The sequence below is a fragment of the Macaca mulatta genome, chromosome 11 (genome assembly GCF_049350105.2).
Source record: "Macaca mulatta isolate MMU2019108-1 chromosome 11, T2T-MMU8v2.0, whole genome shotgun sequence".
NCBI classification, from domain to species: domain Eukaryota; kingdom Metazoa; phylum Chordata; class Mammalia; order Primates; family Cercopithecidae; genus Macaca; species Macaca mulatta.
In genome coordinates this window covers 106118785-106135014 of record NC_133416.1, presented here as the reverse complement: position 1 = coordinate 106135014, position 16230 = coordinate 106118785, and the positions used below count along the sequence as shown (strand labels likewise).

Below are 16230 nucleotides of genomic sequence, written 5' to 3'. Positions count from 1 at the left end.
AGTATAGCTATTATAATCAAAATGTTATTTAATTTTGTTAAAGTAGATAAAGAAAAATGCTTCATTTACATCATGTTTAAATTAAACATGTAAAATTTAATGTGATATAAATGTAAACATGTTTAATTTTATATCACATTAAATTTTAAAAGAAAAAAAGAAGTTTAAGTACATTGACTTTCAGCTTTGCTATGACATATATTCTGAAGTAAGCTATTCCGTATGAGGGTCATATCATGATACCGTCCGGCCGAATTCCCACAGCCAAACCCAGAAACATAAACAGCAGTGACGTGATATCATAGGATTGTCATCCAGCATGGTTATTCTTCTGTTGCTGGGATTCACAGTGGGGTTTCTGGAATTATCCTGTTTAAGTGATACTGGAGAAAATTCCTGGAGGTGGCTACTGCTGTGATGAACGGATGCCCACCTGTGGCTGACTCCTGTTGTTTCAACAATATTCCTTGCCTTTGACCCACATTCCTCTTAACAATAGTTGTAATAAAAACCATTAAGAACACATGGAATAACTTTTATTTCTTTTTCTTTCTTTTTTTTTTTTTTTTTTTTTTTTTTCTGAGACAGAGTCTTGCTCCATCTCCCAGGCTGGAGCGCAGTGGTGCAATCTCAGCTCACTGCAACCTCCACCTCCTGGGTTCAGGTGATTCTCCTGCCTCAGCCTCCCGAATAGCTGGGACTACAGACATGTAACACCATGCCCAGCTAATTTTTTTTCTTATTTTTAATAGAGATGGGGGGTTTCACTGTGTTAGCCAGGATGGTCTCGATCTCCTGACCTTGTGATCCAGCCATCTCAGCCTCCCAAAGTGCTGGGATTACAGGCATGAGCCGCCGCGCCTGGCCAACTTTTATTTCTTATCTATTGGAACTCAGCAGTTGGAGCCACATTCTTACGCTCATGTGTATAATAATTTTGTCTTAGTTAATAGTGTGATAACATAGTTATTTGTGCCTGATCTCTCCAATATTGTAAGCTCTGTTCATGGACTTTCCCCTTTGAATCCTCCAAATAATTGGTAGCAGAAATTCAATATTGTTTTTTGAGTTGAACTGAATTGCTTCAATATCTTAGAATAACTAAATATCCAATATATTACCATTATTTTGTCTTTTACTCCCATTATGTTCTTTGTCTGAACAGTTAACTTTAACCCAAGCAGTAATGAAAACACAGAATTCTTCTCTACTGCAGTAACCATTACTCTGGTTTTTTTGAAAACTAAAGTTTTCACACTGGTTATCACCCATGATGCCTGGGGTTGTAGGATTCCACTACCTCAGGAACCCCATCTGCTTGCAAAGACAGTCTGCTATTAAGCTCTTCTCACTCAAGGCAAACCCAAAAGCCTTCAGACTTGACTTTTCCATAATGACCATCTTTCTTTGGAATATTCTCTGTTATTGTTTTGCCAATTAGATTTGTTATTGTCAACTTGGACATTTTGAAGCCAACTGTCCCCCTGTCTACCACTCCACAGTGAGCCAGCTCAGATCGAATCTCGGATGATGAGGGTTTCCTGTCCTTGGTCTATATATGTATTTCACAGGGAATACTGTGAGTTACCTGCCCTTGTAGCCTGTAGCTTTAACAATGCTATAAGCCTTATGAAAAAGTGAATTATTTTAATGTTTTCAGATGCTCAAAGCCCTACGTAAATGCTTTAAACATGATAACTCAAAGTAAGAAGCAACGTCTTAAGCCTCATGATGACATAACCAATAGTTTAACTAAAGGTCAAAAGGTGTAGAGGTTAACAGCAAGAAGAAGAGCAAGGAGAGTGGTGAAGGGCAGGTTAAGAATCAGGTGCACATCCTAGCCATGTGCCTCTTAGCGGTGTGACCTTGGAGAAGTTCCTTAGCATTTCATAATCTCAAATTTTGCATCTCTAAAATGAGAATGGTTTTATTGTATGCTATTGTAAGGATTACAAGAGATATTTATATACATGTATAACCACTTGGTACAGTTTCTACACAACTAGAACATAGAACTAGAGTATAGAAAATGTTCAAGAAATGGAAGTTACCATCAGTATCTTCAGTGATGGGAGCTCATTTCTAATAAAAAGGAGAGTTATCCAGGTGATCTTGATAGTACTAACCATCCTGTGTTGATTTGTTTCCTATCTATGTATCCATCCATCCATTCATCAATCCACCCTCATCTGGGTAGCTCTATGGAGGAGGCAACAATGAAGATTCAGTGCAGAGGAGTGCCTCAGCTTACCTCCTATTGAAGATTAAGCAATGTGGATGGGAGAAGAGCATATTCTTTTAAATTGGGTCTGGCCTCAGACTAATAGCTAGAAATCAGCCACGTTCCTAGTAGGATAAGTTACTTCATTGAGAGCTTTCCCAAAGTTAGCCACATCTCTTCATCCAAAGCTCCAGTGTATTTCTTTAACATGATTGACTTTATGACAATGACCAAGTCCTTGTTCTTCTGGGCCAGGATTCCTGTGCACCCTCAGAACCCATTCACTGGAATGAGCACACTGTGAAAGTTGCGACTTCTATGTGTCAGGCACTATGCTGATTATTCTCACAATTTACTCTTCATCTTCCCAACAACATTTGAAATTGTCATTAACTTCTTCACTTTATATGTGAGAAAACCTGAGATCAGAGGAGTCAGGTAACCTGCCCAAAATTAAGTTGTGGGAGAGTAAACCAAAAGCAATAGTGGAGATTACATCAGCTCAGTTGTACCACAGTTATATGTTATTTAATGTCAGTTTTGTAAATAATAATAATCAAATGAATGTCTTTATTATAAAGACATTTTTAGCAGGACTCAGGGAAGGGGCAAGGTAGTACCATCAGCATGAGGTCCGGCTATCTGCTGGGAGAAAGATTTTGTGGGAGGAATTTTATCCAATAGAAGCTTTTGGCAAAGTAATTGAGATTGAGAATAAAAGAGAATTAGAAAATATACTGTGTTTAGACTTGCAAAATACCTTTGGAAAGGTTATCGTGTTTTTTCTGAGATGGAGCAATTATTTGATCTCGATGCTTTAAAAAAGAAACAATACAAGAATGTAAGGGCATTTCTATGGATTGTGTAAACAATGCTGCCTGCAAGTAATCAGCAGTAGGGCCACACTTAGTTAGCATATTTATAAATCATCTGAAAGGAATACATGCTGAAATTTCCAGATTTGCAAAAACCACTAAGCTCTTCCAGGTAGTGAAATGCCAAACTGGTTAATATAAATGCAGAAAGCTAACACAGGGCTGTGTGAGTGGGCAGAAGGATGCCAGATGGGCTTCTGCCTGGACAACTGTAAGATAAGGAATTTAGGGAAAAATAATTCAAATCATCCCTCCTAGATTAAAGGGCTTTGAACTACTAGCTATAACAAAATTAAGGGATTTTGTAGTCAGTGTATACTTTTGTCCCTAGTTATTCCTACTGCAGCTAAAAGGCTAGCTAGAAATCACATGTGCTTAGGAAGGACATTTTAAAGGGGTATTGAAAGCAGAAAACAGTATCCTGCATACATGTAAAGCCACGGTTCACTTACACCTGCAATATTGTGAGCCATTTTTTCAGCAAACCTTAAGCAGCTATAATAGGGTAGGAGAAAGTCCAGAGGATGTCAACTGAAATGATTTATGGAAAAGAGGAGCTGCTTTATGAAAACAAACTTAAAAAGATTAGGATTCGTCAGCCAGGGGAGATGAAGGTTTTATAAAATCATAGGGATGTGGTGCATGGGGACATTCACCTTGGCTAACATTTACCCTCCTCATCATCAACAGGCACGGGTCAGAGGGTGGCCATCGAAGGAATAGGGCATAGTGTGAGTTTAAAATATACATCAGTTTAGGCCGAAAGGCCCATAAGTTAACCAACAAATAGACAAATAAAAAGTCAAGGTAGATGAAATACTACACAGACATAAAAAAACTAAATCATGTCCTTTGCAGCAGCATGGATGCAGCTGAAGGCCATTACCCTTAAGTTAATTAATGCAGAGACAGAAAACTAAATATTGCGGCCGGGCGCGGTGGCTCAAGCCTGTAATCCCAGCACTTTGGGAGGCCGAGACGGGCGGATCACGAGGTCAGGAGATCGAGACCATCCTGGCTAACACAATGAAACCCCGTCTCTACTAAAAATACAAAAAAATTAGCCGGGCGAGGTGGCGGGCGCCTGTAGTCCCAGCTACTCGGGAGGCTGAGGCAGGAGAATGGCGTAAACCCGGGAGGCGGAGCTTGCAGTGAGCCGAGATAGCGCCACTGCACTCCAGCCTGGGCGACAGAGCGAGACTCCGTCTCAAAAAAAAAAAAAAAAAACTAAATATTGCATGTTCGCACTTATAAGTGGGAGCTAAACATGGAGTACTCATGGGCATAAAGATGGCAACAGTGGACACTGGGGATGACAAAGGAGGGGAGGGAGGAAGGGGACAAGGACTGAAAAACTACCTACTTGGGTATTATGCATACTACCTCGTGACGGGATCATTCATAACCCAGACCTCAGCATCACACAGTGTGCCCATGTAACAAACCTGCACATATACCACCTACATCTAAAATAAAAGTTGAAATTTTAAAAAAATTCAAGGTAGCATGGGATGCCTGCCAAAGAAATGCTCTCCCTACCTTCTATCTTAAAACTTGAAAAGAGAAGAAAAAAGTTTACACATGCGGTAACGACTTTGGAAACTACTTACCCAACAAGATTATTCTATCTTGGGACTACACATGGGTAGGGAAGAGGTAAACACATTTTTATGAATGGATTAAATATACAATATATTTTTAAGAAGTTGGTAATATTTGGAGAAATGCCCAAATTTTGTGATGTATACTTTGCAGTAAAACATGCTTTGGAATCAGGCAAATCTGATTCAAATCCCAGAGCCACCACATGCTGGCTTTTGGGTAGGTGACTTAACCACTCCAAACCACAGTTTCTTCATCTGTCAAGTGAGAACTCCTTCCAGATAGAGAAGTTGGGAAGATTGAAAGGGGTGTGCCCCTGGTAAAGCACCAGGAATGGGGCTGAGGACTGAGGTGCTGCAATTCTCAGTTCCCTTTGAGAGCTCTTCTACCATGTGCCCTTTGCAACAAGGTCAGATTCAAAATACCATCCTGGGGAGGCTCTGAGTCTACCCCAGTAGTCCTTCATTCTAACCGTATCCTGATGCAAGATGACTCTAATTTTGCAGCTCTCTATTACCATTCATTCTTTCATATTCATTAATCCCTTATTTTTTTTTTAGTCATCCTTTTATGCTTTGAGGAAATAATAGTGATCAACATATGCCAGTGCCCTGCTCTCAGAAAGCTTGCCTGGAGAGGGTGGAACAAAACACAAACACTAAGCCTGTAAAGAAAGTGCTTTCAGAGCATGATAAAATGAGGATCATCATGGAGAGCGTGTCAGGGGTTGAGGACGTGGCTCCTTCAATAAGGAGATGGGAGAAGACCTTTCTGAGGAGACAGCACCAGAACAGTGTCCAGAACCATGAGAATTCCCTGGTTATTTGAAAATCTCAGTGGGGAGAGGGAGCGTTCTAGGCAGCTGATTGATTGAGCAGGGGTAGAGGCCCCAGGGTGAGAATTAATGTGGAGCTTCCAATACCTAGAGGAGGCTGGCGTGACTGCATATCCTGGATGGAGGGAAAGAGACAGAGGGCAGCCTGTCCCCATTATCCCGAAGCCAAGTCCGGACTCAGATTTTATCCTGTGAGTTTTCAGCTGCTTATGAGAAGAGCTGGCTTCTCTTCTGGCAAGGTCTTGAGGCTGCTGCATTGGGAATAAGACTCTCAGGCAGCATGAGTAGAAGGAGAACCGTCCTCCCTTCTCTTTCTGCCCCTACTACTTAGCCACTCCAGGCTTCCCAGATGCTACTGCAATCTTTCTTGACTTCAACAGTCACACTGACGTCACACCACAGCTCATGGTGCAGGGGTAACTGCACAAATCTCTTTTCACCCCACATGTTTTAGGACATAGAAAAATTATTTGTTCTCCAATGAAATATTTAACCCAAATATATGTTGTTTCAGGTTTTAAAAATCAATTTGATTGGCCACAGGAAACGTATTTTGGCATCTCTGGGAGACAGGCTGCACGACGATCCCCCACAGAAGCCCCCTCGGTCCATCACCCTCAGGGTAAGTGCCAAGCACATTCATTTGGTTCTCTGCCCTTAAGAATTACTTGTTTGAGACCAGCCTGGCCAACATGGTGAGATCCTGCCTCTACTAAAAACAGAAAAAATTAGCCAGGTGTGGTTGTGCCCGACTGTATTCCCAGCTACTCCGGAGGCTGAGGCATGAAAATCGCTTGAACTCGGAAGGCGGAGTGTTGCAGTGAGCAGAGATTGCACCACTGCACTCCAGCCTGGGCAACAGAGTAAGGAAATAAAAGAATTATTTTGTGCAGTTTTATAGGTTTTATAAACATGCACTTTATACAACTGAAGCAGTAGATCAGCAAGTGCAGGCTCTTTTCTTTGTAGCTTACCGTATCTGTGTAAAATCAATCTCCCTACAACAAGATTTGTTTTTCTAGATTAGTTAAATATATATTTTTGAGATTTAGATATCCATCTATAATGGAATTCAGCCTGACAAATCACCACCTTTAAAGAACCACTCCCTCACCTCCCATCCCACACCCCATTACACCAGGAGAGCGGAAATGAGTTTTCTGTCAGACTCCTCAAACCCACAGAAAGAAAATCGATCAAGGACCACAGTTAAGTAAAGAGCAATTTAAAATTAACCTTAGGGTCTTCTGTTTTTTCAAGAAGTAAAATTTGTCCAACTTTACCCACTTCAAAAATTCAGAATAGAGAATCTAAAACCTTACTTAATAAATGGTATTTCTTTTCTTCAACTACACTTTAGAATTATGAGGTAGGAGCCCAGCATAGTGGCTCATGCCTGTAATCCCAGCACTTTGGGAGGCCAAAGCAGGCAGATCACGAGGTCAGGAGATCGAGACCATCCTAGCTAACACAGTGAAACCCGACTCTACTAAAAATACAAAAAATTAACCGGGCATGGTGGCACGCACCTGTAATCCCAGCTACTCGGGAGGCTGAAGCAGGAGAATCGCTTGAACCCAGGAGGCAGAGGTTGCAGTGAGCCAAGATCATGCCATTGCACTCCAGCCTGGGCAATAGAGCGAAATTCCATCTCAAAAAAAAAAAAAAATAAAGAATTATGAGGTAGGAAACTAGAGAGAACCTGTAGAAGGGAGAGAGAAATAAAGGGGAAGTGAAGGAAGGGAGGGAGGAAAGGGCAGAGAGAAAATGAGAGAGATGATTTCCAGGCAAAATGGCAGTGGCAAGAAGTGGCTGGCAGTCACCAGTGTTCATGCGTCCTATAAGAACTTTTCTAAAATTCGTCAAAAAGCTGAGATCTCCCTGAAAGCTGTGGGGTGCCCGCTGTGCTCTCTTTCTTTTGTCCTGCACTTGCTTGTTTCTGATTTCCTTTCTGAAGGGATGAATACAAGCATGCACCCAGACGTAACCGTCGTGATGAAATGCAGTGGCCTGCCTCTTATGAATACACTTCAGCAAACAACATAGCCACTGCCAGGATAACAGAGGGTGGGGCAGGAGAGGAGCTGTTAGGATTTGGAGTCTGATTCAGCTTTGGAGGAGAAGAAAATGCGCAAGGATTTCAGGGGATGCAAGAGAATTAGCTCCAGGAGGACGAGCTTAGCCTCCTGAGAGAGACTGGAGTGGGATGGGTAGGGACTACATGAATACTGGTTGAATTAATTACTGGGGGCATTAGGGTACACTGGGATATTTGGAGGTTACTTGAGAGTTTTGGGAGTCATAAAAGTACAAATAGAAATTTCACCCATTAGAAAGAGGAGCGTCAAATAAATTAGAAAAAAAAAAAGTGATTTTTGTTTTGCCTTCATTTTGCTACATGGAAGGAGAGAAAGATATAAGCACCATCAGTGTAGTCATCCTAAAATAACTCTTTAGAGAAGTAATTTCCTGCTACTTACCCTGCTCTTTTTCCTTCCCCTTCTGAACCTCTCATTCTGGCTCTCTGGAAGAGATTTAGGGGAACAAAAAAAGATCAAAGACAGAGATTTCCGAGAAAAAGTGTAGGACCTAAATCTATCACAGAAGGTCCAGAATATCTGCAGGAGAAGGGATCTGAAGAAACACCATGATCCCAATCCTGTTTTACTTGCAAACAGTAGAGCTGAGCTGTCTATGCCCCCTATCTTCCTCCTGACCTGTTTCCCTCGGATGGAGTTGTCTTTGCCTTGGAAAAACATCCTCTGTCGTAGCATGCACTGCTCTGCAGTCTGTGCGTGTGACATGCTGTGTTGCCATACTGTGTCCTCTTCCCAACCCTGTTGTCAGACCATTCTTTGATGAAGGATCAAGACCCATTGGGTCCCATTTTAGCTTTCTCATCATGGCATCTACCATGGTGAGGACGCTCTGCCCACGCGAGGGCCCAGTTCCTTTCCTGTAAACACAAACAGTAGTGTCAGAGGTGCCCAACATAGATGTGCCTCCCTTCTGAGACCATCCATGGTGCTGCTTTAGGAAAACAGAACCTGACTCTTGATATTTCAGACCTTTGACCTGAAATACTTAGGGGAAAAACGTATTGACTAGATTGTGCCATTAATAAAATGGTGGAATGTCATTCATTCCTTGGCTGTTGCTTCAAAAGCGACTCCCCACCCCCACAGTTTGTCTTGTCAGTATTTCACAATTTTGAAACCAAAGGTTAGCCACGGAACATGGTATTTATTTCATGATATATTTCCATTCAGGAACCCAGTGGTAATCACACTCCTCCTCAGTTGTCTCCATCACTTAGCCAAAGCACTTACACCACTGGTGGCTCCCTAGACGTTCCTCACATTATCATGCAGGGCGATGCAAGGAGGAGAAGAAATGAAAACTACTTTGATGATATTCCCCGATCAAAACTGGAGAGGCAGATGGCTCAGGTAAGGTGTTATAAGCCTTTGTGATATCTTTTTCAACCATATCAGGTAATGCCTTTTAATATTGAACAGTAGCTTCCTATGGATGCTTATTGCCCGTGCCTAAGTAGAATTTATATCATTTTATGCCCCGCCTTTCATTCCTTGCTCATCTGAACTAGACTTAGACAGAAATGTCTGGGAATGGAATGTGTACACATGTCCTTGTTAGGCATTCCTGCTGAAGAAATTATGTCTGATCTCATTGCACCCAGAAAGTCTTGCCCAGGGAATAATATTGTGTCAAAGTAAAATCATAATGAAAATGAGTAATAAAAGTTTAGAATACAAAATGTAAATTGGTTGGATAACGGGGCAGAAGTTTGGAGGGAAGGATTAACCCTGTGTGATGTGGTTAATTTCCTCCCAAAGCTATACATTCATACAGAAATGCTCTACTGGGACTAGTTGCATTGTCTCATATTGTCACCTTGAATAGTTGAAAATAGTGATGCTTTCTGGCACAAATAATTGAAAAGGGAGATCTGTCACATTCGGACCTTTCCACGTTTTTGGTATGGATGTTCATGTCTAGCCTGTCCTCGGATTGCTGCTTAGAAACTTGAGTCAGCCTTAACCGAACAGTGGCGCTGTTCTTAATGCACATTCAGATGGGCGGGTAGCTCCGCATTTTGCCCTGAGATGCAAAAATATGGATTTGTTGTCAACTATCGGCAGAATCAACTCTTTTCATCCTCATTCTAGGTTCAGACTGATGTGCAGGAGTCTTCTCTCTGCCTCCCACACCTAAGATGGGAATCTTGAGGTGAAAATTTGACTGTAATTGCTTTGCCTTGGTTGTTAAATATTTTTCTCAACTGTTTAGTGAGATTTTATTTTTAAAGCCACTGGTAAACATTGTATGCTGCAGCTCACGAGAGACAAATGTGAAGAGAATGTTCTGGAAACCATGGCTATTCTGCCTGCAGTTGCCTTGGGGAGAGAAGGCCTGGGATACTGTGTCTTCTTTCAGCTCCTTTAATTTTGAAATGTTCTCTGGGTTATTTGTGCAGGAAATGGCAATGCTGGGATTATGGAGAATCTTTTATTGAAAGGGGATGGAAAATACAGGAGAAACAAGATAAGAATAATTTTCTCTTTCTCTGTTGCTAGGTATTGTCTTTTAATTTTTATTACTGTTTTCACTGATGCTCTTTTAAATAGGGCCTCTGAAAGCTTTTTTCCCCCCAAACTTTTCATTTATTTCCTGTTACTTATTATATTTTCGAATCACATATGTGGTTAAATTTCCTTAATGACAACATGTCAGAGATGTGGTTTGTTTTAACCTTGAGCCATGTAGTCTTTATGTATTAATATGAACTGGGTCTTTTCTGAGCCCATTTCTTCCCTGGGTAAGGGAGGATAGTTCTTGAATGAGCATTAGCTATTATTGACTGTGTCAACCTCAGTATAACAGAATTACCTCTCTCAGCTGCTCGCATAATTTATGAAATTTCTCCATATACTGCAGGAGTTTTTTTTAAGAGGACTTACCCTTCAACCTATGTATAAACACTCAGAGGTGACCTAGCAAGACTACACCCTTACATGCTGCCTGAGGTTCGCAAGCAGGGGCAGTAGTATCAAATAGCACAAATCTTTTAACGAGTCACTCCAATCAGAAATGCATCCCTTACAAGAATTGTCTTAGCCTTGGGAAAATGGTATGGGCTTTTATCTGGCAAGGTGAGAAAAGCCCAAAAGCAGAAAGCAGAGTGAGATAAGCAGGCTGATGGGACATGGTGAACGAGAGCACCTGTGCACGCATGCATTCCCCTCACGTGGAGTACTAACGATGATCGAGTGACTGCTAGAGACACAGGCTCCATCAGCAACCGGGAGCTTATTAGAAGCTTTCTAAAAGCCTGCTGTTCAATACAGCACTTCTGCTGCAGAGAAAATAGGAGATGACACCACATGAATCTGATCAATAAGAAAAAGGGATTCTGGAACTGCAGCTCTTTGGGTGATGTTAATTGCAGTTTTGAGCATGATCACTAGTCTGGCAAGGCCAAAACCCATGGAGCAATGAATGCATACCTCTTAAAAAATAGTGCTTTAACCTGTCGAAATATGAAATACTCAGTCATTTTGTTGTTGACCAATTCAATTTATGTGACTTTTCCACCAGTCAGCCACTCAACTGATGGGTTTTCTTTATTATTATTCTATCTTATTTTTGGTCATTTGCTGTAATACTTTTTGAAATTTATTTACTTTTTTAAAAACCTGTCATATCTCTCTAGACCATACTTTTTCCCCTAAAGTTTTGTGTTTAGGCAATCAAGTTGGGTCTTCCTAAAGACTTGAATTAGCAATTAAAATTCTTGCAAGCAAGCAGCCAGTTATACCTCCTTCCAACCTGGAGCTCCATTCCTACAGTTCTTTCCCAAGGGGTTTCTCCCAAGAAGCTTACTGTAGCTTGGTTAATGCTTGCCTAACCAGTCCGTTTCCCACTAAAATGGAAAAGTCCACCTTCAGTCTTTCTTTCTTACCTACCAAAAGAAAGAAGAATGCAGTTGAGAGAAAATCACCAGGACACATTTATGTTCTTAGAAACCCCTCTACTTCAAGTTTAACTGAGCTACCACTAGAGTGATTTGGAATTCTAGCCCTAGGCCAGAAACCTTAAGTTCCTGGTGGCTGCAGTAATTCACAGGAGTTTTGCCTTCTTGAGGTCTGCTTACCAGATGTTTGGAAGTGCTTTGCTTAACTTGGAAAACCAATGCTTAAAGTTAAATTGAGATCAATTTAATGTCCATTTTACCTGTCAAATTTGTTGGCAGATATTTAAAATAAAACGCTAGAATGGTGTTTAATTGATTGTTTTCAATTTGAAACAATATTTAAAATACCTGTCTTGGAATACAGAGGTTTTGCAAATATTGTGAGTATTGTTTGCTATTATTCTGTTATAAGCAATACTCTGGCATCAAATTATTTTAAATGAATATGCAAGAAACAAAATTGAGTTCAGCATGAACTGAATGTAATGATAGAAATACATCTGAATGATGGGTTTCCTATCATGTTGAAGACATAGCTTCTCCAGCCTGTAATTCTAAACTGGACTCATTAGCCCAAAAGTTCTGAAACATTCCTCCATTTCCATACCCCTAATAAATAAATGTTGCATTCACATTTGTATAATTATACCGTAATGGGCATAGTGATTTTAAATTCTCAAAGTACTTTGACATCTGTTATCTCATTTTAGCACAAACAAGGTGTCCAACACACTATTCATGTGCATACAGCACCTGGCAGATCAGCTTTTAATTCTGAGTTATGTGGAAATGAGATAGTAAATGGAAAATATATCCAAAGGAGGAAAATATTTTCAGTATTTAAGACCTAATTGCAATCTTCAGAAGTTTTCTTGAATGATATTTAGAAGTCTAAGTACGCTTAAAATGAACAATAAGAGAGTGATGGAATTAATAAGGTTAAGTCCACATTCTCCAAACTCAGGCAAAAAAAAAAAAAAAAAAACAGTTTCCAAATGCTGCAAGTTAAGCCATTTATAGAAGGCTTCCATTTACAGAAATACATATGAGAAAATGAAATAGTACTTGTATTTTCACACAACAAAGGCTTCTCAACAGTAAAAGAAATGCATATATTTGCATAAACTTTAGCTTAAATATTAGTGAGAATAGTGTATAATTTAAAGTCTTTATGTTCTGAATGCTCTTGTCTAAGATTACAAAAAAACAGTATTACCTAGGGCACTAAAAACTTTTTCTAAATTATTAGAAAATTAATTCAGTTGCAAGCTTAATATTTCTCAATCTAAATAGTATTAATAAATACAACTAGATCAATTACTTCTCTATTTGAAAGCATTTTGTATATTACATTTTCATTCTTCCAATGTTTGTTGTTTTGATACTATTAAAGGAAAGGAAGTAGAAGCTGAGCCATACAGAAGCCCTGCTGTGACCAGGTTCATGCCTGGGATTGCACATGCAGTATCTTATTTAATCCTCACAAGAGCCTATGTGTACATGTGCCAAGCAGGGTGAGTGCTTGGCCTCACAGCTGGTAAATGGCAGAGCTGGGACTCAAGCCCTGGCCTGCCTAACCCTATCCTTGTACCTCTGTAGTCCCTGATGCCCTGTGCCTGCCTCTGTATTCAAATGATATAAAATATTTTTAAAACAGTTCAGCAAATTCTTGTTTCCCATGTGCTGTAATAGATTCCATTTGTGTAGGCACAGCAAGCAGAAGATAAAATCACAGTAGTTTAATGGAAACTGATTGAATCAGCTCATGGTTAACACCATGAAATCTTTAAATGCAAAACTACCCTGGTTATTTGTTGATCCTTCAGCAGAGACCCTGCACAGTGTGTCAGAACGCTGCCTGTCTCCCATGTTTGTGAAAAGCTTTGTAGGTAGGTGTGGGGTTAACTCTGTCTATAAACAAGTTCTCGCTTGTGGTGTTTCTCCAAATAGTCGATGCTGTTTCCTTCGTGGCTTCTTCAGTTGGAATTCTGATTTGGTTTCTTTCTGGCTGTGTGACCTGGACCAAGTTGTGTGGTGACTCTGAATTTCAATTTTTTTGTCTTTAAAATGTGGATGATGTCTGCTTCTCAGGCTGTATGTATCAGATAATTTATATGAAAGCATATTCTAAACTGGAAAGCACTATATAGACAGATATGACTATCAGTTCAGACACATCATCTGTCTGTCCCTAATTCAAAGGTCTCTACTCATTGTAGGCCAATTGATGACAAAGAGTTGAAGGGCAAGTGCTCTGGTGGTTGTAGCATTCTATAAAGACCATCTTTTGTTTCAATGTTACCCATATTTAGCATGTAGATTAAGAATGGAATTTGCATTTTTCTTTTATTATTTTAATTGTGTAAACACATCATCTGCCTAGGAGCGATGCAGAGGGATCCGGGTAGAATGATCTCAAAGCCAGGGAAAGCAGAGGATGGATGCCATCTTTCTCTACCAATTCAGATTACAAAATTGTAACAAAAAATATCATATGGTAATAACACGTTATTATTGTAACACTGTTAGATAAAATATCAAGTCAGAGGGCTTTTTTTTTCTTTAAATGAAATTTGGAACTTTATTGAAATATATTGTGCACAGCACTGTTAGCTTTAAAAGCATGGATATCCCAGAAAGCCATGAGGCAAACACTTTGCCATGTCTGGGAAAGAAGCAGGACAGTAACTTCTCCTTTATATACTTTTCCTGAGAGAATAGGCCTGTTGTTCCTAGAGATTCTACCGACTGCTCTGGCTTTATTGGAATTTATGGAATCAGTTTTCAGAAAATAGCACAACTATGTTGAAAGGAACAGCATTTTAGAAAGTGGCTTTTTTGGCTGGGCACGGTGGCTCATGCCTGTAATCCCAGCACTTTGGGAGGCCAAGGCGGGCGGATCACTTGAGGCCAGGAGTTTGGAACCAGCCTGGCCAACCTGGCGAAACCCCATCTCTACTGAAAATTCAAAAGTTAGCTGGAAGCTCTGCATAGTTAAGTCATTAATACAGCTGTACTCCTAAGAGTACTTTAGAAATGATGTTCACTTTCAGTCACGGTATAGAGAAGACAGACCGTAGGCATTATTCTTGGGCTAGTCACAGTGCCACAAACTCAAAAAGCAATTAAAAAAAAAAAAGTTAGCCGGGCATGATGGTGGATGCCTGTAGTACCAGCTGAGACAGGATAGCTGAGACAGGAGAATCGCTTGAACTCTGGAGGCAGAGGTTGCAGTGAGCTGAGATGGTGCCACTGCACTCCAGCCTGGGTGACAGAGGGAGACTCTGTCTCAAAGAAAAGAAAAGAAAGTGGTTTTTTTCCCCCAAACTAAACAAGTTTTCCTATTACTGCGTCACATCAGATTTTGTGTTTAATGTCCATAAGTTAATGCCTAGTATTTAATTTAGATTTTCATCACATAGCCACTACTCAGAAAGGCTCAGCTTGTCCACGATTTCAACGTTTCCTTCCATGAAGGTCTAAAGAGCAGCTCTTAATACTTAAGCACAGACAGATCATACATAACCAAAAAAGAAGGTCAAAAATGCACTCAGTAAGCTCTTCCATCAGGAGCTTCCAACTTGGCAGCTCGTCAGGTTGACAAGCTGACACCCCAGCTTCAGAGATCATCTGGAATGTTGATGATACCTGTGCCCTGTTTCAAGTCAAGAACTCTAGACCACTAGCCAGCTATGACCAACACAAAAGTGGAAAACCGTGCTTCCATACTTGGAATTTAAACCTGATGTATTGTATACCTTTTTTTTTAATATGGTCAGTTAATTTTCTTTTAGCAAATACACCCTCCTCTATCTGACACAACTTTGGGATTAGAAATTCCAGTATGATGAGTGTCTTTTAGGCCACACTAATGTCAGTATGATTGGTGTCTTGTGTATACTGTACTTCAGTGTTAAAAAAGAAATAATTGGAAGAAGTGGGAGAATCACTCGGATTCTTTTTCTGGCTTTGATACTCATCTTACAGGTCTAGATTATTTTCTTCCCCATCAAGTTCATCAAGAAGGCAAATTAGCCAGAGTTGATTCTCATAGACCCCCGTCAGCCCTAAACACCTCCAGTCATTTTGCTAGAGAAGCTCCCATGTCTCCACCTTGTCTCCATGTGCTGGTGCTTAACCAAGGGTACTGTTTCCAATTAAAACCAGACCATGGATTTTTAAAAAAAGAAAAAGAAGATATCAATAGAAAATATTCTGTTTTCAAAAAAACTAAACAAAAAGTCTGACAGTATATAAAAACCCTATTTCAGTGGAATTGACCTTGTGATATTTAGTAGTGCCTTAGGCTTGTCAACATTGAGCAACTTGTTCACAAAGAGGCCCAGCAGGTTATTTTTCCACTTGTTAAATGTTCAAAATGTTTCTTATTACATGCAGTCCAGTTCTTGGGTCCACAGGTCAGTTTTTGCTGTTATAATCTGCCCTTGCTAAATTTTCAAGGGTAGGAGAATTCTCTGATTCTTATTCTCCTTCTCCTTCTTCCCTTTCTTTTTCCAGTGGTAAAAAAAGTAAAAGAAGGTTTTTTAACATCTAGTGGAAATAGGGCTGTTTGTGCGGCCGTGTCTCAGTTAATTCTGTATGTATAGGCCTAAAGTAATTTATCAGCAAGGACTTCTCCAGATGCATGTAAGTAACAAAAATTGCAACTCAGGATGGCTTAAGCAGAAAAGGGCAGGAGTCC

The 16230-nt window shown here is 40.2% G+C and overlaps 1 protein-coding gene across 10 annotated transcripts in view; it reads left to right on the top strand.

Moving 5' to 3' along the window:
• Positions 1–16230, top strand: part of ANKS1B (ankyrin repeat and sterile alpha motif domain containing 1B) — a 1294913-nt gene that overhangs the window by 1188677 nt on the left and 90006 nt on the right. For 8 of the 10 annotated variants that reach the window (XM_028830273.2, XM_028830278.2, XM_028830270.2 and 5 more), the window contains 2 exons: positions 6048–6155; positions 8803–8982. In XM_028830273.2, coding sequence (XP_028686106.1) covers positions 6048–6155; positions 8803–8982 — 288 coding nt within the window. The remainder of the gene's footprint in view (positions 1–6047; positions 6156–8802; positions 8983–16230) is intronic. The other 2 variants (XM_077954788.1, XM_028830284.2) reach the window with 1 other exon arrangement.